General features: G+C 38.7%; 1 protein-coding gene across 6 annotated transcripts in view; it reads left to right on the top strand.

Annotated features, from left to right (window-relative positions):
- Positions 1-23,775, top strand: part of LOC124869747 (receptor-type tyrosine-protein phosphatase S-like) — a 112,517-nt gene that overhangs the window by 1,189 nt on the left and 87,553 nt on the right. For all 6 annotated transcript variants that reach the window (XM_047367832.1, XM_047367827.1, XM_047367829.1 and 3 more), the window contains exon 2: positions 23,403-23,617. In XM_047367832.1, coding sequence (XP_047223788.1) covers positions 23,473-23,617 — 145 coding nt within the window. In that variant the 5' untranslated portion in view covers positions 23,403-23,472. The remainder of the gene's footprint in view (positions 1-23,402; positions 23,618-23,775) is intronic.

A 23,775-nucleotide genomic window follows, 5' to 3' on the forward strand; every position in this document is an offset into this window, starting at 1 on the left:
CTCAAGCATGCAAGACACAATGTAATTTAATGATACATTTATTGAAGCTGACACATTTTGCCGAGGGCTTCTGTTTATTTGGAAGGGTTTAATCATGTAAACACATAATGCGTGTTTAAGTTTTTTGCTGCTTCCGCTGCGTGGATTTCTGTAAAGTGGAAAATTGCACTGTCGTGGTGAATCCAAGGGAGGTCTTCCTCCTCGCTGACAGATGGACCTTTTTTTCCTGAGGCACTGTGTGTTTGCTGGTTATTGTTCCAGACCAGTTGCACATCACTAATTATTTTAATCAGTCATTTTTACGCATGGATTCCTGTCTTTAGAAGAAGTTCTGGTTGATTTTTACTTTATCTTCTTCTTCCATTCTTTCTAGCAAATGGATGCACAAGGTACTGTTATGAGAGAGGCACAGATCTTAACACTTACATAATTCTGAAAGGGAGAAGTCGCAGTGAAGCAGAATTTGAAGGCAGATTAAATATTTACGTCCAAGAGTCTGAACATGCTTGGTCCCACTCGGATTCTATCTGGAAACTGTTAGATGCAGAACCTTTTGATGTGAGAGCATGATTTGGGATTGGTATGCACATTCAAAAAAAACATACAAGCCTACGGCTTCAGGGGTTTTCTGTCCCATCTGTACAGTAAAGTAGCTTTGGTTTCATGTCAAAGGCTTCATTGAAGTCCTATTTCCAGCCTTTCCTTAACTGCCTCGCTCTGTGCGTTTCTCCTCTCAAATGACCCGTTCCTTCTATCTTTGGGTTTCGTCAGAATCTCTTGGACGCTTTTAGTTAGGGTTTGGTTCGCACCAGTCAGCTGGCAGGAAGAAGAACATCAACTTTGATGCTGCAAGCGTAGCCACCTGTATTACAAGCAGACAGACACTTTGTTGTTGTCTTGGCATTGATATTAATTGACCTTTTCAAAGCCATCCAAGCAGGAATGTTTTGCCTCCTCTGCTTCTTGTCTTGATTCAAGGCTTGCTGGAAAATAATCCGCATCTAGCATGCAGAATGTAGCTGCTCAGACAAGGATGAGGCTGTTTAAGCAACAGCAGTGCATGTTTTTGATAAAGATGCTGGTTCAACAATATTCTTGTCAATGCTGTTTCAAGATTTAAAGAAATATTGGTTCATAGTTGTCTAGTCATGTGGCTGGATTCCCATAGCAACCCCTTTACTTATATGATATTACTTATATTACAATATCATCTATCAGCTTTAATAATCAACCCCAAATGTATAAACTAGGGCAATATTATATTATATTATATTATAACTATATAATATTAGGTATAGTTTTTAAATGCTTATTTCGGTGGATATAAACCCCTTTTGCACAATCTGCTTTTTATTAGATACCATTGTACATAACAAGTAGGGCTGCCCGATATAGCTGCATTACTATTGGTATCGGCTGATGTTTATTTCTATATTGCTGCCATTTGTTTATATGTTTTGGAAGGGAGAGGGGGTTGGCCATTTGGTATTTGTTTGATCATGTGACAGAAATGCAGAGAAGCAATGTCAGTGGTGTGGTCGGTTTTTTCATGATTTTGAAAAGGTAGGAGAAAAATAAATATGTAAAATTGGTAAATATCAATAATCGGCCATAACAGCAATTTCATCAGCCCAAACTTTCATATCCATGAATCTCTAATAACAAGCTGATATTAGTTGGTTTATTAGTCAGGCTATCTGACCCTGTGGCCAGCCTGCAGTCTGCTGCTTAACAGATCTTAGCTTGCTGTCTGTAAATTTAAAACAGCGTTACGCAATGGCCGTAATGCTGTTTTTCGTTTTGCATAAATACTTCAATACGGCTGATTTCTCTTTCTTTTAAGTCAGGGAAAACTGTAGTAGCCTTTCTTTAGCCTACTGACAGGCAGTGTGCAGTAACAGCTGGGGGAGAGGCAGCGTTGCTATTCTATGCTCCGTACTGCCGGGGAAAACACTGGTCGAAACAGCACTTTCTTTGGCGTCTCTTTAAAACAACTTTAAACTGGAAAGGGTAAGATGGAAATCTTTTTAAACTTTAACAATTTAAAACCTCAGTTTACCTTGATAACAGTAACCAGCCCATACCTACTGTAGTCTCTCCTGTATTTACATTTATTTTTATTTGAACTGCTACATGACAAACTTTTTCTATTTTCAAAGCTTAACTAAGAAAGCAGAGGAGCAATAAAGGAAGTATTCATCATACAGTGTGAAATACATTTTTTAAGCCTCAGTTAAGGCTATATTTCACCACACAGTCCCTCGGGACACATTATGTAGAATATAGCTAGACAATAGGTCCGCATTTAATGCATAGTATTTTAAATGATAATATCAAATTACTGTTTTACAAGTTTCGGATGAAAGAATTTGTGATTTACAGAGAGTTATATTCATGAATGTTAAGACGAGTTGCAGCACTCTGGCTGTATAACATGGAGGAAGATTTTTCACTAATGCATATTTTAGAGCTTTTACCATCTATTTATTCACATTCAGTGAGATCTCACATAAATTTTTCACCTTGTAAAGAACACTGATTTTGAAAAATGTCAGGTTTTTTCTATGGTTTTATTTATTTTAGCAATGATGAAGCGGTATTAGATTACTCAGACAAAAATGTACATTTTGTGGTTATTTGTGTATACTATGTGCCAGCTAACACCAATCTGATACTGTTTGCGTATATGCAACTAATCATCTTATCCAATATTAGAACCTTGATACCTGCTACACTAATTTATATGTACGTGGAACTATTTGAGATTAGAGCTCTTAAGAACAATGCATTTGTTCAAAGTAGTTTCTAGACAATGCATGTGCTAAAACAGCATAAAAAGGCAAGAATGCACCAATGAAATGGGGAGGTTCCTCTCAGAAATAAAGAAGCTAACTAAGATTAAATGATCATGTAGTCTTTGTAATATGTATTAGAAGGGGACAGATTCAAATATGTTTAAGTTCAACTGTCTGTAGTTTCAAGACTTGGTCCTTAGACAAAGAAGTGCAAAACTGAATTAGACTGCACACATCCTATATTATACTGTAGATCCCACTCTATTACAGTTCTCAGATGTTGGGAAATGAGGTTGTCCCTCCCCTTTGTGCATGTTTGAGATCCAGCCTTGTTTGTCACAGTTCTTCAGTTTTAAACTTTTTAATCACCGGTCTGACTGCAGATATGGACAGGTTTAGGAGATTTTCTTGTTGTAATTTCCTGACTTCTAAAGGTCAATACACATCGGCCTCTGTGTGAGTCATTGTTATACTCCGGGGAAACCAGAAGTCATGGACTCCTAATCAATTAGAAGTTGCCTAGACACTCCGATCTTCTTCTATACGTAACGTATGAATTTTAAAATAACATTAGGTATGTTTAGTTCTCTAGGGATTGATAAAAGGGAAAATAATTGTGTTTAAGTTGATTTTTCAAAAATGTAATTATTAAGGGGAGTTTTTTTCCCCCACTGTCTAAATATACACTAATTAAAGGTTAACAGTTTCTAAAATCTTCAGTGTTGGATTATGGTCCTACAATCATAGATGATTTGGTTTAAGAAATTATAAGACATTTTTATAGGATGCTGTAAAACAAACAGCCCCAGGTCAGAACATAGTAGGTCAGTGTTACTGCAGTGTATACTTAGACCTAAACACACAATTAGGCTGAAGAATTATCTCAAATCTAGATCTAAGTTTAACAACGACATAGAAGGCTAAGCGATACTTAGCATAAACCCAGATAAATGCTAGAATAAAACTGATAAATATCAGGAATTTGCACATTGAAGTCAAAGATTAAAATGTGAGCAAAGATTAAAAAATGAAAACATGAAGCAAAATAAAAATGATTCAAATAAGAGGAAAGAAGTGAAATGCAATAGGAGTAGAGAACAGTATTAGAAAGCCATTGTAATAATTATCTACATCAGGATTATGCAAGCGATCAACAAAATTATGTTTTCATTTCAAATAGATGCAACTATTTTAAATAACATAAAAGTATTTGGCAATAAATGTAATAACAACTGTACGTAAAAATTGTTTCTTCAGATAGTATGGGCTGCACAATCAATTGCAAAGAAGCAGTTTTTAGTAATTGATTTGTAAATAAACACGTTAGACATCCACTATATATGGTGAAACCTGTTCCAATGTCTGTTTATGCAAATATGTACCTAGTCTCAGTCTGTTCTAAAGAGTCACTCTACTGAGCCAGACCCATAATTATGTTTTTCTTTAACCACAAGGCCATTTGCAATTATACGTGTGCTCATCATGTCTCCGTGTGCGCACATGTGAGTGAAGGCTAAGAGATAGGTTGTGACTTGACTGATGCCCTTCTCTGTGAATCACAGATTCTGATATGTCAGCACGAATGAATAATGCACGCTGCTCCACCTCTCCTCTTCTGCCTCTGCCTCTCTTCTCCACCTCTTGTCTTCAGCCATTTTCCTCTCTTCTCATCATATCTGCCACATCTGAAGACATTGTTATCCTGATTTTTGCCCTACCCTTTTCCACGTCTCCTGTCTTATGCTAAAAAGGAAGCTGCTGTTTATGCTTCCTCGCTGTCCTCTGGTCAACCCTCGCCTTCGTCTCCAACAGCTAGCTCATTCTTCTTGTCCCGTTCCACACAAGTGTCTTTTGTAGAACTGTAGCTGCATGCCAGCGCCCATGTTCAGGGTTCTCTCTGTTTGCAGCAAAACAGGCCGAAATGTTGATGTGCTCAGTTCATTACCTAATCACGGGTGGAGGCATTTATTGACGTTGCTTGACTGCTACATCTCTGTCTGACAGGGGTCATTAGCTGAGCGGGACTGACAGACAAGAGGGCTGAAAAAGCAGAAGGCAAACTGACTAATCAGAACTTTGAAAAAGGGAGCGCCCCGTCAGCTTTGAGGTGTGCAGTTAGCTGCCAATAAATGGTGAACTGGTGGAATATATCCATCCTACTTAAAGTTCCTGATAAATCCTCAGGTGTATATTCAGCCTTTGCAAGAACCAATCTTACTGCATGCAAAGTATGGAGTTCAGATGAATTCATTTGCATTGGAAGGAGGCCAAAATTGGCAACTGAGATTTTGCAGTGCATAAAATGATATGACTTCACTTGGATGTCTTTATTTTGTGAAATGAAGCCACATAAATAGTAATGCGTGTACCACATTTGTCTCTGCATGGCTTTCATAAATCATTTCCAACTAATTTTTACCAGAATCATTATGCAATTATGTTATGTGCTCAATGGGAAAGAATATGATGGTCTGGTTTATAGACGTATGCATTGTGTTGTGTAATTTTAAACACAACATGTAATAATAGTGAACCCAGTCCCACTAATCAAAGTTCAACAGTTGCCATCAAGCATAATGATTAAGTTAAAATGTTATTTAATATAATACTGTAGGTAAAATACTTCAGAAAACTGTGACATGCCCCTCAAACTTTGTTAAACTACTCTATATTCAAATGTACTGTAGAAACACATAAAAGCCGTAACAAAATTTCAAAAAATTAATTTGAAAATAAAACAAAGACTGTATGCCTGAAATAGAGTTTAATTGGGTTTGCTGCTTAGAAGGGCTCCACAGTTTTGCCTTATTTAATATGCACAGGCCTATAAATATGCAAATTAGCCCTTCCTCTGTCTCCATCACTCACCTCCATGCATCTCCTCTTCCTCAACTCTTCTCAAACACTCTTGCCTCTTTGGCTTTTTATCGAACGCCTAATAATGTTTTGCCAATGTCTGATAAACCAAGTCCGACACATCAAGCTGATGGGATGGTTTCTTTACTGCACTTCGAGTTAAGATTTTTATGCCTCTGGCTTTCTGTTTTATGAATTATATGAAAACAGCAGATGGGGTTGTTAGTTTAAAAGGAAGATTTTCAGTGGAGTAGGATAATATCTAGAATTTTTAAACACTAGAAATAAATTAACAGGGGTGTGTGAAATTTACGGTTAGCATATTAGCATTTTGAAAGTATTCGGTTAAACACTTATTGTACTGTACTTTGAAACGGTGTAACGTAGGGATGACTATTAGAATTACAGTTTCATAAATTTCAAACTGTATTGAAATGAATCTCTCATCAGTGCTACTCAAGGTTTATTTAGGACAGGTTTTTTAGATTTTCGACTTGATCAAATTAAGTCTAGATCCCTTTAAAAAGCTGACATGGCTTTTTAGATTCCAACTTTAGCGTTGTTAGTAGCTAACAGCTAACCAGTTGAGTTATTCTCAGATTGCTTAAATACTGTGGGCTGGATTATGTCTTCCATATACATGCACAGAGACAATTTTAGAGGCTAAAGCACACTACTTCATACCTGGGGCCCGTAATAATATCTTGCCTGGGGTGTAAGGAGATTTCAAGGCACAAGATCTAATTATATTAAAAATGGCACAATATTTTATATTAAAGTGAAGTTCGTCTCACAAAGCGTTATTTAGTCGCTGAATCTGCCATGGACTCGAATGTGACTGCTACATCTTTTTATTTGATTTTGAAATAAGAAAGGAAGTAGTTCTTGTGTTGAGTTTTACACAGTTACACGGTTAAATTGAACAACAACCCTTGGGGACATGAACACTGAAGCAGCCTCCACCTCTTTCGCAACTGGCCAAATATTAGCTGCTAATGATGCTAAACTTAGCTTCTGCTTTGTAGCTTCCCATTACTATTGAGATAAAGGGGTACTTCACTTTTTTAAAGGAACCTGGTCTGCATTTGTTCACCTCTAAATTGAAGTCCAAAGTACTTTGACTAGTCAACCCTGAACTGAATAATTCTCAATTGAACACTTTTCAGTGTTTTTCGGCATTGGGACCCCTTTACAATTAGACAATATAAACTTCAATATATGGCTAGTCAAACCTTAACTGACATGTTCAACTCTGATTACAGATTCTCTGAAACACATAAAATTATTTACAATAATGTATTGTTAAAACAAAAAAAAGGAGATGCTGTAGTATCCCAAAATGAGCTTTAAAATCATGTCTCTTTTTCATTAACCAAATTATCATCTGCTGTTTCCTGTTTGTATTGTTACACCCCAGGGCCAACAGGTACTTTAACAGAAGAAGACACATGCTGAAAACAACTGCATAGGTCTTTGCGAGACAAACGTGACTTTGACGTGAAATATTTTTTAATATTAGCGTAAGATATATATTGTAGGTATTTTCTATATCTACACTTTCTAAACACTTGAAATGCATAATCAGAGATGTCATATACCATTAGTATATTAGCATTTCTAAAAGTTTTTAAATCAAGTCAGGCTAATCAGCTTAATACCAGTAATTCTTTTATTTCAAGCAACTAGTATGGATTAAAATGTTAGTAATGCCTCACTGCAATGGAGCAAAACTCCCCCACAATGAACACTTTGATTTCTGTTTTATTTTTTTAAGCTAAACATGTCTAGTTCTAGTCAATTTTGCAGACCAGAGTTAGGAAAAGCTTTTGTTATGTCTCTAAATGCCAGCTGACAGTAAGGGAACAACCTTATTGCATCAGTAAAACAACTTTGCCTCTTTAAAGACCAGTACTCTACAGAATGGAACGCAGATTATTTCAAGGAAACGTATGGCTCCATTCTATCATCACAGCTCGCAGACAGAAAACGTAAAGCAAGAAGATTAAACTACCTTCAGTCGGCAGTAGCTCTTCATAGACTGTGATAAGTGAGTTTAAGTGTGTGCAGATGCAGGTGACGGTGTGGGGGTAGAGGTAGGCTGGCCTTTTGAATGCTGCCTCACATCTGTTTGTGGCGTTTCATGATCACTCTGTCCTCACCACACTGTGGGAATGCCAGTTTGAATGAAGTATTTGACAGAGGCGAGAATAATGGCCAGTCATTCGTGGGAAGCATCCGTGTGCAAGTCTGTTACCCTTGACATGCATTTCATCTCTTCACTTACTTCGACGCACTCCCCATCTGATTTTGGCTTTGAGACGAAGGACAAATGCACTTTTTCTGGCCCATTAGTCTCGCTTTCAATTCTATTCACAACTTTATCGTCCCTCAAGGAGAAATTCATTTCCCGTCACAAATCTCTTCTCCATCATGAAGTCATGGAATGGCTGGTTAGTGACGGAACTGCTAAGGCTGGTCGCCTGTGTAGCGTTTAAATGGGGTTCGTATACCAGCACACATACTATCAAAAAAAACTCTAATGCGTCAGTCTTGTTTAGAGTTTTGTGTCTGTTTTCTATTAGCCAAATAAAAATTGGTTTTGTACAGCGTTTCACCTTTTTAAAAAGAACAAATTTTAATAGTCAAATGGGTGTACATTTTTTGGTTGTTCTGTTAAATGCAAATATCAATAGAGACAGAAGTAACACAGTTGTCTATGGCTTTTAAAAGGAATCTTGAAAGACAATATTTTTTCTATAATGTGAGACTTAAAAGTGCTGAAGTTTTGATAAACTTTCTTTCATTAACAGCTTTACCACTTAGGTTTTACCACAACTTGATTCTAAGAAGCATAGAGTGTGCAGTGTATTTTAATTTCTTCATAAACGATCCCTTTGTTGTTGCAGAGCAGTCTTTGCAGTTGTGGAGCTAATGAGCTCTCGGTGGACAGCATATCATGTGATCGTGGCAGACAGGTGATACCATAGTAGCACAAAGACACAGGAGGGAAAGGGAGGGAGAGAGAAAGACTTTCTGGGCAAACACAATAATGTGTCTCCAGGAAACGAAAAAGGATGGTCTCCCCAAGGGATCTTTACATAAGAATAAATGGTTGATTCAAGACTCCAGCAGACAAGGAAGCTTGGGATAGAACATCGCAGACCAAAGATGACAGAGTGATGTTGTACAAGGTGTGCAGGGGAATTTTAATTAGCAGCTGATTTTGAAGTAACTTGCAATTTATAAATCAATTATAAAATGATTCCGGCACACTGTGTGGCTCAGTTGGTAGAACAGACACAGCATGTGCAGAGGCTTTAGTCCTCGGCACAGCTCACGGTCTCGGGCCATTTATTGTCTTCCCCTTCTCTCTCCACCTACTTTCTTGTCCAATTACTGATGAATAAAGGCCCCTAGTGCCAAAAAAATCTTTTAAACAAAATGAATCCATCAGAAGTTAGAAAACATCAAATAGAATCCTACATACGCAAAAATAGACTGTCTTGGCAAGTTATTGTTTTAAGCCACAAAAATGTTCTGTCATACTCCTACGGTTAAAGTCCTTTTGATAAAACCAGAGAAAGTGCCAGAGTGACTGTATGTAGTATAGCAATGCAGCCCTGCCCCTCCCCAACTTGTTGCTCAGCTAAAAAAAGGCACCTAAACTTTCAACTTGCTTACAAGACAGAGAAATTTGGCTATTTGAAAATATCTTTGGTTGCTAAAAATACAGCCATTGTGTGTTAGTGTTATTCTATAAAAAGCAGAACGGCAAGAGGGGACAATATTCTGTGCAAGAAGCACTTAAAAAGTAATACTAATTTTAGTTGGTGTTCATTTTATACTTTTGCTAAAGTCTGTTTACAGTCAGTCAGTCAGTCAGTCATTTTCTACCGCTTATTCCAGTCTGTTTACAAATAAAATTTAATTTTGATGTAAATATCATGAACCTGCAGTTATCATACCATACTGGCTCCTGCCTGCAACAGTTATTAAAAAAACAAATAATTCTGGTGAAGAGACTTAAGACTGGGTGCCATGTATTCTTAAACAAGCCGAACTGATATAGGAAGATGGTCAGGTTTATAACAATGACCTCCAGTAGGCTGAAGTCTGTCTGTTGTCAGAAAGCATTAGTCCAGCCTCATAAGAAGCTCTCTAATTGGCTGCCTTGTGCCTTGACTGGCACTGCATGTTTCTTGGGTAGTGTTGTGTCTTGTATTTAGAATTATTTCTTTTTTTTTTTTACTTTGCATTAAATTAAAGAAGTTAAATTATTCAGGGCATCTAATCGGACAGTTGTACAGAACCTTCCTTTTCATATGTCAGAACTGTTTAACTATTAGGAATGTACATGCAAGTGCATAATTATGTGGACATCAGTATGTATGTATAGTGTTCTCCAGCTAGGATAAGTGTCTGTGCCAGTCTCGGAAATGCTAATTGGACAGGGAGTTAACAAGGATTCAAGCATCAGCCTGTGTAATGAGCCGCTGCACAGATGATCGGCCGCGTCTTAGGAGGCGGCAGCAGAGTGAAAGGTTGCTTAGAGAAACTGCATTAAACGTTTGGGTGCTTGGGAGCTCTGTAGTCTCGTTTCAGTTGACTAAACATTGTGTTGGTGTCTGTACCTGGATGCAGATGCTTCTTGTTTTTTGCTGTTGTCAGATTACAAACTCTCACCTGTCAGGTTAGGGTTCATCTGGGATTGTTTGTACTTTGTTGGAGCAGAGGATTGACACTGCAGGGTTTTCAAATAGCTATGTGACACATTTATCCCTTTTTAAAATCACATTTGGGACATGTCAACTCATGGAGATTCTTGGTACAGTTGAAATAGGTCTTGAATGTTGTCACCAGTTTACTCTATGCAACAATTTTTTCTGAAATTGTGAATCAATTCTTGATGCCTAATTTTTAACACTAGGAGCAAATAGGCAATATTAAAGGTAGTAATAGTCATTTCACGTATATCACGTACATATTATATAACATTTACCACTATGACAAGATTTAAAAGAAATACGGTAGACATGGGACAGTATGAGGTTTTCACAATGAGATAACTTTGAGTGAAAATATGGTTAGGGCTGCAACTAATGATTAATTTGGAATTAATTAATCTGTTGATTATTATTTTTGATTAATCGACAGATAATCAGATAGCAAAAGGTGCTTAACAGGAGATTTTTTACAGAATTTAAACCAGGTGAAGCTAAAGCTATGCCACTTGAGGAGTTCTGGGTAGAGTATATTTACAGAAAACTAAGATTTTTTGTTTGTTTTAAAGGGCTCATTGCATAAAGTATTATGCAAGTATACCCAGCTGATATTAGTTGAGTAATTAGTAGAAATACTTCTTAGGTTAACAACCCTGCAGTCGGCTGCTTAATATATATCCGAGTCATAAGGACTCGACATACCTCTCTGCTTCTGTGAGGACAAGCACGCCACCTGTTCATTTTATTTGTAGCTCATGTAAACAACCACGTTCCACCCAAAGACTACAGTTTTCAGTACAGCCTCTTAGGGGGCGCTAATTATGAGGGGTCAAGGTAACGAAAATTAACTTGAAATGAATTGAAGGTGTGAAATACTGAACAAGGTAAAAGTGAGTGCTGTAAAAACCAACATGTGATTAATTTGCTTCTGCAAAAAATTTGAATCCTTGAATTTGGAGATAATTAAAATTATAACTTGGTAAATATTAATGTTATAAATATTAACGTTATCAAATTTAATGTTGCTTGTTTTCATTCACTGCCTAGATTTTAGCGCCTCCATTTTTACCACTTCAGTTTCATTGTTCATCGCGTTCACAGTGTAATTTTTGTTACTTCCTGTAGATCGGAATATGGCAGCAACCCCGGCACGACTGTGAAGTACTTGTAGTCCATCGCCATTCCCAAGCATTTTCTGTAGTACGGTAGTGATATTGTTGGCCACAGTGTGGAGCTGAGGGGAGTCACAAGCGAAGAGCAACCAGGTTGAGTGTCAAGACTCTCCACCTCAGTCTCTCTTTAACATGACGAGCCGGGAATCAGGCGCCTAGTCTGGAAGGGGGAGGGAAAACTGCTCGGTCGGCTGACAGCTGCCAAAGTGAGCTGGCGTTGAGAAACCCCGAACCTCTTTTTTTAAATTAAGTGGAATCTTAACAAACCGAGAAGATATTTGAGCTCAACAAACCTACATTCTTGCCTAAAAACATCTTAAAAGTTTGTTTGGGGTCACTGAAAGCGTATTATTTGCATATTTATTCACAATTTTTGCCACCATTGCCTGCCATTGCTGCCTGAGCTCGACCAATCCGATTAGACCTGCAAAGAATCATGGGAAATTGTGGGTCGCGGACTATAAGACTTCACTGTCGCGCTGGGGCTTCTGCTGTAGTCCGATCTATCAAAGTAACAAAAATTACACTGCGAACGCGATGAATGATAAAACTGAAGTGGTAAAAATGTAAGCGATAAAATCAAGGCAGTGAATGAAAACAGGAAACAAAAAATTAGATAACCTATAACATTAATATTTACCATGTTATCATTTTAATGACATCCAAATTCACGGATTGTAATTTTTGCGAAGGCGAAATTAATCACATGTTGGTTTTTATGGCACTCAATTTGACCATTTTCAGTATTTCACACCTTCAATTCATTTCAAGTTAATATTTGTTACTTTGACCCCTCATAGATAATGCTCTGGTTTATACGGTGTCTACTCAGAAGAGGATAAGAATAAAAATAACGCAAACAGATGAGTAGACGGGCACGTGTAACAGATACATATAATGAAATTTACATCACATCACCTCACACAGGCTCTGCCGTCAAGTGGACTCGGAGGTATCAATTAGGCGTTAGCTTGTCCACTGCAACTTTAAAACAGCCTTCCACCTGAAGGATATCGTAGATCTTTTGAAATGAGGCATTGTGAAGTTAGTATAGTAATAGTTCCCATATCCGTAGTTGACAGAGGTCGGATCGCAGTGGGATTGTAGGAATAATGTGAAAAGCTAACAGCTGGCTAGATGGACCCTCCAATATAGCTAATTTTAGTTAGAATTTAGGAGTACCAAAACTAAACATGTTTATATCCATAGGATATAATCCAACAGTGCTTTCACAAGAGAGAGTTGTTAACTCCTTCACGGTTTTCTCAGCCGAGGTGGGGGGCAGCATTACTCTACTCTACATACAGCCGGAGACAACTTTGGTCACTCCTGGAATTTTCTGGTATCTCGTAAACAGAGCTTTCTGTTGTTTAGTGATATGAAACCAGAACTTTTTAAAACCTTCATACCTTCGTACTGGTAACCAGCTCATGCTTATTTGAAAGTCATTTAATCATTCAAAGTTAATAGTAGGTTTATGGACTCTTAGTTCTATTAACTGTGCCCCTCGCTGTTGTCATTAACTCTAAACCCTTGAATAATCTGCTCTATATGTACTTTTATGCTGCTTGGTAATGAATTTTCTGCTTAGCAGGATCCAGTCCATCTGTTGCTGCCTCGTCTGAGCCTTTTCCATCCATTACGAGATGCCTCTTTGTAGCTGTGCCGGTCTCACTCTGACCTTGGATCCCCTTTATATGTGAATGTGCATTTGCTGTGCCATTGTTGGGCTGCAGCAGCTTCGCTCTGTCCTGCAGAGATTGAGGTCAAAGAGAAAGTTAGTTTGGTTAATCACTTGTCCTTCTCCACCCCCTGCTTTGTTCATCATCCTAAATGCATGTGTTGCCTTAGTTTTGACATAAATGTAATGAAGAAATACTGAAGCACATCCGATTAAAAAAAATAGGCATAGACATTGCATAAACTGTAATGCTGGTCAGTAATTTCATTGATGTGCGGTTTAAAAAGCTGTGTTAGCGTTTTCTCCTAATGCTGCGATTAGTCAGAATGTTAAACATCAAGAATGTTGTTGCTGATTTCTAGATTAGTTAGTAATTAAAGTCTTCCCTCAAGCAAAACTCACACCCCTTGCAAGACAACCAGAGAAAGACAGATGCAGGTAGATACTGTTTGTATTTTATATTCCTGGTCATTCAGGGTTAGATATATTTTATTTTATCAATTTTTTCATTAAAGCAACAAAAGCATGCTATGTTTTGAAGATTATACAATAAAGCTTAAAAAGAATCATCTTATTGTCTCAATGGAGTCATTGAGAAACCCCACAATCGAGCCCCTGCAGATCAAAAAGGGAAGACAACATGTACAAACATAGATCTTTATAAAAATGGAAATGAAAGCTCCTGTGGGAGAAAGTACCACATAGTTAAAAAGAGAAAAGGTTTAACTTCATTTTATCAGGTTAGGGTTCTGTTTTGGCCAGACATATCAACTACAAATTCTCCAAAACGTATTTTATCTTTGATCTATTATTATTTCTTAAACTGTGTTAATGTCCGCACTATTATATCTCTTTCGCTTGAGACTGCATTATTTATAACTAGTGGCTTTTTTTTTCCAAAATATATTTGTTAGTTTTTTTGTTTTATACAAACAGAAAATAAAGCACATCAAAAGGGGCCTAAATTTTATGAAACACATTCTCTCTATTTTGTAACTTGCTTGTTAAGTAGTCTAACGACAGGAGTACAGTCCTCTGCCATCGTGATGGAGAGCTGTGTGTTATCCAGTTCAGAAGGATACACATCTTGCACAGAATGTAAGCATCATGTAAAGTTGTTTTTCACATTTCCCCTTAACGTTGCTAATTTGCCATTCTACGTAGCATGCACAATGGTTTACATTCAGTCACTTTTTAAACTTACCCAAAATGTATGTATTTTTCTTCATAACCAAAAACAGTGGGTGAGGTTATCCACTTCCATTTACACTTGGCAGAGCGGAGAATTAAATCAATGGTGTTGAGAGGGAGATATGTTAGCACCATGTTACAATTTTAAGTTGAATTGCTTTTACCCTATTGCAGGTGCTCAAAGAGTTAGCATTTTCCCAAGCTTCATCCCAGGCCTCGTCACTGATCTCCATAACTAAGAATGTTTCCCATGTCCCTTTCAAATGAGCTACGTTTGCAGCCCCATATTCTTTTAGCAAAGCATAGCAAGAGCTTCTAAGTTTTGGCTTGAACAACTGTTTTTCAAAATCAAAGACAGTTTGGTCTTTAAGTATTATTGTGTTCTTTCGAATGTAGTCCGTCACTTGGAAGTACCAGGAAAAAAATCCTATCTATGATTATCATATTTATTACATAACTGATCAAAAGACAAACTAGTGGCTTCTTGGTGATCATCATAATGCACTTTTGGTTAGCCATAACCAGTTGGTCTGGAAGTCTCACAATATTCTCATTCTCATTCTGGAACAAATATGCGTTTCAGAAACTTAGTTAAGTCTTTCTGTCTATGCTTTGCTTTCCATGATGGGTCCTTCTGTTCGACACCGGGTTTCTGCTGCCTAAAGCATTCTTTTGGTAGTTCATTGCTGGAGGCCATCTTCCAGATGTACTCTTGAATCTTGGCTGTTTCTTCTTAGATGGTGCCATTGATGCACAGTCTTTCCCAGCCTCCAGGTAGCTAGACTTGGGATGCACTCTCAGTGCTTGGTGAGGAGCTTTTTTGTCTCACTACCAGGTGGATATAAAGGAGATTTTAGAAGCCTACACCCCTGGTTAAAATTCTATGTTTTTCCACCTTTAATGTAACACATATTTTAAAAAATTTAACTTTGAAAAACAAACAAATCTGTTTAGGACAATACCATAAATGTAAAAAAGTGTTAGTAGCCTGGTGTGCACATCATTTAACTAATACTTTTTCAAAACACAATTGGATTTAATTTCTACATTCAGTCTTTATCGGTTCAGCTCTGTCATCACTTATAGAGATTCCGATTAACCATAAATAAAGTGTATCTTTCCTGGGGGATTTACATTTACTTATTTGCATCTTTTAAAGGATTAAAATTAATCTCATTGTTTAAATGTACCAGTCTGGAGAAGATATAAAAAAAAAAAATCCATAGCATTATACAGTTAAGGTCTATATGTCTGGACTAAGAAGTGGGGTTACATACAGAAACCTTTTTTATTATAGAAAACATTTAGGCATGGCTCGAACTCCAAAACCTTGAGGGAAAATGTGTCATGCTCTGAAGGAAACAGACAACCACAATTCTAAAAGGTATGTTTACCACAGAAACAGCTCTGAACATCAACAAAAACACAAAAAGAACACCATGGCCACAAAAAAAAAAAAAACAGGGTAGTGGTAGCATCATGCTGTGTGGTTGCTTTTCTTTTAGGTGGAACTAGGCTTTTTGTCAAGGTGGATGAAATAGGAGATGTACATGTGTTCAGAGTACTTTTTATGTTTTAGAATTTTGTAGCACTAGTGGCCTTTACTCACAGTTAGCAGAAAGAAAACAGGCAAGAAGAGGGGAAGAGGAAGGGATTCAAACCTTGGATGGATACATCAAGGACTAGCCTATATGACACTATACTGCCAGGTTTACCACTATCCCATGAGCTGCCTATACTCCTTTCTTAATCAGTTAGCTCATAATGACTTGTGGGTTGTTCAGTAGATTGAAAAATTGAACATAAATTTATGACAGCATTGCTTTATAACCTTTGTTGGTGGCTGGCTTTTTATGCCCTCTTAGAAGTTGCTGTTTGCTAGTCAGATCCCATATTTGTAGCTGTTCATATGTAGTATTGTCTCCTGGTTGTTCAACTCCTTCAGTTAGACTCACTTTGCCTTTGTGACATTCTATTTAGGAGCTAATATGCTTTTTATGGCTTTGTTAAATATGTTCCTGAACTGGAAAGAAACTGTTGTGCTGTTCCAAGCACTGTAGAATCTATCTGAATGGAGGTGTTTCTTGTTGTTGGAGGTGTATGTATTTGTATATCTTATCTTGGAGTCTCATTTGATAACTCTGTGAAACTGTGAGTTGCTGTTGCTTTGCTCAACTAGTTTTGCTTTAAATTCCCTCCTGGCCATACCATGCCTAACCAAAATTTCATAGGCAGATTTTTGACCAGTCTTTGGATACAATTGAATTTCTGGGCAAACCCCTCCGGTTGGGTATCATGACTTAATAGTTATATGGGCTTCTTTTGAAGATACACTAGCTTCTTCAGGAGGTTTATGTGAATCATGTCTAGTGCTGCCCAGCCCCTAAATCTGAGCTTCTTTTTTGGATATTCTGTCACAAGGCTGGCTGTAGATTCTTGTTCTGGGAGATAACCGATTGGGTCTCAGATCTACTTGTCTTGCTGCAATCGTCCTCTATGGTGCCTCCCTCTCCCATATGCTTTTAAAGAATTTAACGGTTTGGTAGAGAACTGCTAGACCATAAAAAAGACAACATATGAAAAAAATCTTTCTTTAACAGGCTTACCCTTGAAATTTCTTCCCGCAGTCCTGTTTATAACTTTGGATCAGCTATAAAATTGGTAGCTGCTGTTGCAATATGTCAATTTTTCCCCAGATAGCACAATTTGGATGCATGTCACATGTTGCATCCCCATTCCTAATTTCAGCATGTTGTCTGCAGCATTAAGCAAGACTGATGGAGATTTAGTGGAGGCAACCAGGTCTCCAGATTCATTTAAATTCAGGGCAGGGAGCTGCGGCATTTGAGTGACAGGTGTGTTTTCTCGTCAGAGAGAAGCTTCAGATATTTTATTTCCTCTGCTAAAAATGCAACCAGGATGGTGTAGCTCATGCTTGCAGTAAGCCGCGCTCCATCCTGCGTCTCTGATCCTTAATGTGTGTGTGTATGTGTGTGTGTGTGTGTGTTTGTGTGACTGTAGGCTGTGTGTTTAAGAGAGAGCAAAAAGAAGTGTGTGAGAGAGTGAGTGCCAATCTCCCCCATGATGCTTCGCCATTTGCCATGTTTGTGTGTGTGCATTCATTTGTGAGAGCCATTTGCCCACAGTGTCCAGGGTCATAGAAACGTAAACTAATATCACTCCCATCTCCTTGGATGCTACATGGATTCTACTCTGAACATCTTCTTTCCAAATGGTCACATAAAGCCAAGCAGAGAGAAATGTGAAAAATGTATTTCCCCCCTTACAGATTTGTTCTGTTTTTGTCACACTTAAATGTTTCAGATCAGCTATTTTTAATAGCATCTCATGTGCTGCACAACGTTTTGGACTGAATAAAGGTTGCAGGCAGCTATATTTGGACTTAAGATAATTTTCTCCAGTACCAGTAATGTTTACATTTAGCTTGATGGTGTTTCAGGTGAGTAACTCAGTTAAGTTCAGAGAGAGCTACATACTTCGTTGTAAAAAAAAAAATGTGTATGCTGACATAAAATGTTGGTACAGTACACCTTTGTTTCTCCACTGTAGCTGCATGAAAAACCTTCATATTCCCAAATAGCAGAGTTTAGCAATAGATGGTATTGGTTTGGTACATGTGTGTACTAAACCGACAGGGCTGGACCAGATACGCCCATAGTTCCTAAGTGAAAAACAACTGCTAAACAAAAAGAACCTGTCTTGCATTTTCCAGACACCATTTTGATGATCTCCAGACCTGTTGGAGAAATATTTTGTGGACTGATAAGACAACAGTTAAATGTTTTGGAAGGTGCACACCATATTACATCTGCTGTAAAACTAACACAGGATTTCAGAAAAAAAGAACATCGTACCAAGCACCAAACACAGTGGTGGTACTGTGATGGTCTGGGGATTCTTTGTTGCTTTAGAACCTGAACAACCTGCTTTAATTAATGGAACTGTGAATTTTGCTCTCTAATGAGAATCTCCAACTCCATCAGTTTTTGAGTTTAAGCTTGAGTGTAGTTGGGTTATGGAGCAGGACAATGATCTAAAGCACAATATCAAGTTACCTCTGAATGGTTTCAAAAGGAAAATAACGAAATGAAGGTTTTCAAGCGGCCTAGTAAAGTTAAAAATTAAATCTGATTGAGATGTTGGGGCATGGCCTTGAATTGGCAGGTCATGGTTGAAGACCCTCAAATGTATGGGCCAAAATTCCTCCACAGCAATGTAAAAAACCCATTGCCAGTAACAGCAAACACTTGATGGTAGCTGTTGCTGCCAATGATGGCACAACCATTTATTAGGAGCAGGGGGCAATTACTTATTCATACAGGTCCAGACTGATTTGGATAGCTTTTATCCCTTAGCAAATGAAACCATAATTTAAAAACAGTTTTTTGTATTTACTTGATCTTTTTTTATATTAAAATTGGTTTGATGATTGAAAACATCGATGGCGCAGTTGGTAGCACTGTTGCCTTGCAGCAAGAAGGTCCTGGGTTTGATTCCCAGCCTGGGGTCTTTCTGCATGTTTGCATGTCCTCCCACAGTCCAAAGACATGCCTGTTAGGTTAATTGGTAACTCTAAATTGCCCGTATAAATGGGTGTGTGCATGGTTGTTTGTGTGTGTTGCCCTGCGATGGACTGGTGACCTGTCCAGGGTGTACCCTGCCTCTTGCCCATAGACTGCTGGAGATAGGCAGCAGCTCCCCTGCGACCCACTATGGAATAAGTGGTAAAAAATGACTAACTGACTGATTGAAAACACAAAATCACAAACCAAAGAAATATATAAGATCCAAACACAGCACTGTAACTCAAGCACAATTACTCACTGCTAAAACAATTCAAAAGAACAAAAAGTGCGATTAATAGATGCACTTTCTCACAGAAAGTGTGGTGCCGCAAGATAGAGATCTGGTCTGGTCTTTCTCTGAGTTCTTATGGCTCGTTGTCATGGTGACATGCCTTGTGAAATCATTCCACTTGTGCCGAGAGGAATCAGCGGGTAAGGTTGGGGGTTGAAGCACAGGGTGAGGATGAGGTGAGGGGAAAAACATAACATGTTATCTTTCGAGGGGGGCCCCAGTGGGGCAGGGGCAGCTTGGATGCCACCTAAACAATGTTATTTCATCAGCCTGATGGAGCACAATAAGCGGTGTACGTTGCAACACCTGAGCTGGTGTGTCATTATCTACTTCCCCACAATAAACAGCAGCATGTATCCACCATCAATCTATCTGTCAGGCTGACCATCTGTGTTGCTACACTGAAAAGGTAATAAGACCGACCCCTGCTGTCCACTCGCTGGTTGCTGAGCCAGATGATCACAGAGTGCAGTTTGTGGTATCTCTTAGGTGAGATAGGGGTGGGTGTGGGTACAGATTCCAGTAGACCTGAGTCAGGAGGATTTCCATGTTCACATTGCTTACTCACTTTAACTCTGCTCCTGCAAGCAATCCAAGTGAGTTATTGTTCTTTATCTTTGTGTCCTGAGAGGATGAGCCTGCTGCGCTCGCAGTGTTTAATGCCCTTAGCACAAGCTAAGACATGCCCAGACTGGTTTGGTCTGCTGCTGCATCTGCATGTTTGTTTTGGCATCTTCCCTCATCATCCACAGCTGTAGGATGGTGTAAGCCCTTTTGTCAGAACTGTGTCAATGGACCAACAGCAGCTGGGGCAGCCAGTCCAGGACAGCTGGGGAGAGGAAGAGGATTTGCATACAAGCGTGGCTTAGACTGTCTATAAAAAGCAAAGGAGATGAATGATAGGGTATCGCAGAGGAAGACGGCACCAAGAGAGGAGAGGTTAACAAGGAGGGCGAGGAGCAAGTGGATAGGCGGGAAGCGGAAAGGGATGAAAGAACGTAGGGGAGGAAGAGATTTCAGGAACATAGAGTCTAATGCCAGAGTGGCATGTGGGAGGAAGATGTGGGGATTAGTTTAGAGGGTATGTGTCTAAAGAGGAAGGAGTGCAAAGAGGGTTTGTCAGCAGGGGAAAGACAACAAGGAGGAGTGGATAAACTGAAAATGATCCATAGGGTCAGGATTGGGTCACAGAGAGACATTACAGATCCGGCAAACGCAACACATGGGACAAACCAGAAAGACACTGGGACACACAGACCGCACCTAATGTTTCAGTGGCCATGTGGCTGTGTGCAGAACAGTGACCCTGCTTAGATTAATGTGGGGAAAATTGAGTTTCCGTAAGCAGAGAATTTACTTAACATGCTGCCAATGGCTGCTGAATGAGCTGTGATCTGATTTTTCTTATCACGCTCAATTGAGAGGGAGAAAGCTTTTCTATTCAGCTGCTATTACCCGGCGTTAGATAAGGCGAGGGCAGAGTGGCAGGAATAAGAGCCTGTATCAGATAGACATATTTTCGGCTGAGCTATTTTTAGTTTAGGAGCTGGCAGACAGTAATATGTTTGAGCAGGTCATTAGTCCAATAAGAGGTTGGAGGAATCTTTCAATATGGGGTTCACCAGAAAGGACTCTTTTTTTAATAAAGCTAAGCAACCGTTCCTGCTCCTCTATTTCTGACAGTGTGTAGGGAAACTCATGGACAAAGTAGACTGCTATGTTTTGCATATATTTCTTTCAAAATCCACCTATCAGAATTTTATTTTCTGGTACTGATTTTAGCTCATTCCGATTTTTCTTTAAGAACTGTAATTTACGAAGATATAAGAACAGCATTCAAAGTATTTTTGAGCCTTTCAGTCATGATGGGTTACTGATTAACAAGAGGCGACGTCACACTGTGTGTAAGCAAGCGCAGACTGAGTATCTTTATCCACAGTCAAATGAGTCCTCTAGTGGCATGGGCTGAAAGGCAACTCGGTCACAAAGAAGCCATTACTTTTTCTGTTTCATGTTCTTTGACTAATTTCCTGATTTTGCTGTAAGTGAATAAAGATTCCCAGGCTTTACGTTTCAGCTTTCTGTTCTTTTTGCTAGCGAACAAGGCTGGTGAGATACAGAAGTGTCCACAAAATCTTCCACTGTTGTAACATTTATCCTAGCAACGCATGTGGACAATAGATTTGATTGGCTGTAGGTGACACAATTTTTGAGTAATGAGTATGGACTGTCAGAAAAATAATGGACAGTTTTGGGGAGCTGGAGGTTCTCCTACAGGCCATGACTTGGCTTGTGGCTTGTAGGTGACCAATGTCAACGTCACATATAAATAATAGATTTCCATTGACTGTTAAAAATGTTGAACAAAGTGTATGTAAGTAAAGTTTATTTGTAAGACACCTTCCACAGACTACACGATCACAAAGGGCTTCACAGAAAATCAATAAAATAACTCTTAAAATTAAGTCAAATAAAATAACTCACAATGAAAATGAACGTGCAACAACTTAAACAAGAAAGTTTTTAGATTGTCTTTAGTGTCTTATTTTTGCAGTTAGCATGGTTAACAAGGCCGACATTACTTAATACAGTCTCTGTGTGTATTCCTCAAAGAATGTAGATCTATACCTTGAATCGGATATTTCCAAAATGCTGCCAACCTTTCCAAATCCAGCAGGGTCCATAGCAGACAGATGTGCACAGTGCAATAGGATAAAACAAAACAACTTTGCTGTACTATGTTTAACCTTCATGTTACCTTCTGAAAGTCTCCCTCACTGCCTGAATGAGGCTCAGAAATGTTTTGTCATTTTGAAAAAATACAATGTCCTTTTACCTAGCTCCTTGCATCTCTTTGCCTCTACTGGATTCCTTTTTTAAAACCACTCTGATACTGTAAATTACTTTAAATCCTATTTGCTCATTAACAACGTGCACAATCAGAGGTCTTGTTCATTGCATGACCCAGTAGCACAAACATCTATTTCACGGATTGGAAAAAGAGATTTACTAAGGTTCCACCGGTCAGGACCAATTCAAGATTAAAATCATCCGATTCCAGTTACAAGCCAATTTCTCAGTGCATGCCTGTATTTATGTGGCGATCACAGTGTGGCCTGTCACCTGTATTATGTCTCCCCAGAAGCATATATGTTATCTTGTATTGTTACTTGAAGGGAAGGATTTATGCATGTGATCTATGACAGGTCAACAAAGACCCCTTTCTCATTTGGCCTCCCCACCTGCGCTCTGACACATCTTTTGATGGGAGTGGGGGTGGCTTGATAAGACTGAGGAGTTATTGGCGTATGAGGAGGTTCGGCATAGCTTGCCCAAATCTCTGTGAGCAGACAAAGCTGATTTATGCTGGGACTTCCAGATGTGTATGGCTCTGTGTGCATGTGTTTATACAAGCGAAGAGAGCAAAATACCAATGCCAACTTCCCCGAAGATTTGGGATTAGCAAGAGGGAGTGCACAGGTACTAAAGCAGCAGTATTTCATTTGCTGTCAATTGAATTTTGTTGCATTCCTTACTGAGCTCCAAATCCTCTTTGTTTAAATGTTTTCCATTACTGTCGCATGCTCTAGATATATTACTGCATTAACACTTTTATGTGGTGGCAGAACGTTGAAATACTAAATGCTGAGAGGGAATTAGGCTGAAGCCAAAATGAAATTATTAGGGTGTCTAAAGGAGGAAAAAGGATGCTTAAATCTGTATCATTGCAGCTCATTTCATGGCTCACTAGAGAAGGAGGCTTATTAATTCTGAGGCAGTACACTGAAAACTGTTTTGTTCTGTTCCTTGCCTTAGTTATTGAGCGGTAGCTTTATTGTTCTGGCATTAGTCCCGTCAGAATCGGCCTGTTTGAGCGTCTAATCCCAGAAGTCAGAAGTGCTAAGGCTTAAATCAGAAAAGCTAATTCTACATTTTCATAAATTTGCCTTTGATTTTCATAATGATTAAATTTTTGCATTTTCAGAGGAAATATATTATGCACTTTCTCCTCCTGATGCATTGAAGTTGCAGATAAACAGCTCTAAAATGCAGTGATGAATCAAATTCGACAGCAATGTGCCTGACCTTCATCTTGTTCTGTTTGCAGAGTGCCTACCCCTGTTGAGTGAAGCCCTACCTGCATATTAGTCATCTCCAACCAACTCGACGGTGGTGCCATGCCTTCGTGTAAGCCAGAAAGAGTTCTGGCCCAATCCAGGCAACCCATCCTTGGCTTCTGCCTTCGCCCGTCTCCCCTGTGTCTGCTGCTGCCTTTGATTTTCCTTCTAACCAGGCCTTGGGGCAGCGTGTGTGAAGCACTAGGTACATTAATTTATCTGCTTCTTCCTTTTTTTATTGTTTCTTTGTCAATTTAACATCTGTAAATCAAACAGTAAATCTGATGCATAAAATCATGCCTATATATAAATGAGTAAGTACATGTGCCCGCTCTGTGGGTGTCATTCAATGAGTGAATCCCG

This window comes from Girardinichthys multiradiatus, chromosome 6, assembly GCF_021462225.1.
Source record: "Girardinichthys multiradiatus isolate DD_20200921_A chromosome 6, DD_fGirMul_XY1, whole genome shotgun sequence".
Classification (NCBI taxonomy): domain Eukaryota; kingdom Metazoa; phylum Chordata; class Actinopteri; order Cyprinodontiformes; family Goodeidae; genus Girardinichthys; species Girardinichthys multiradiatus.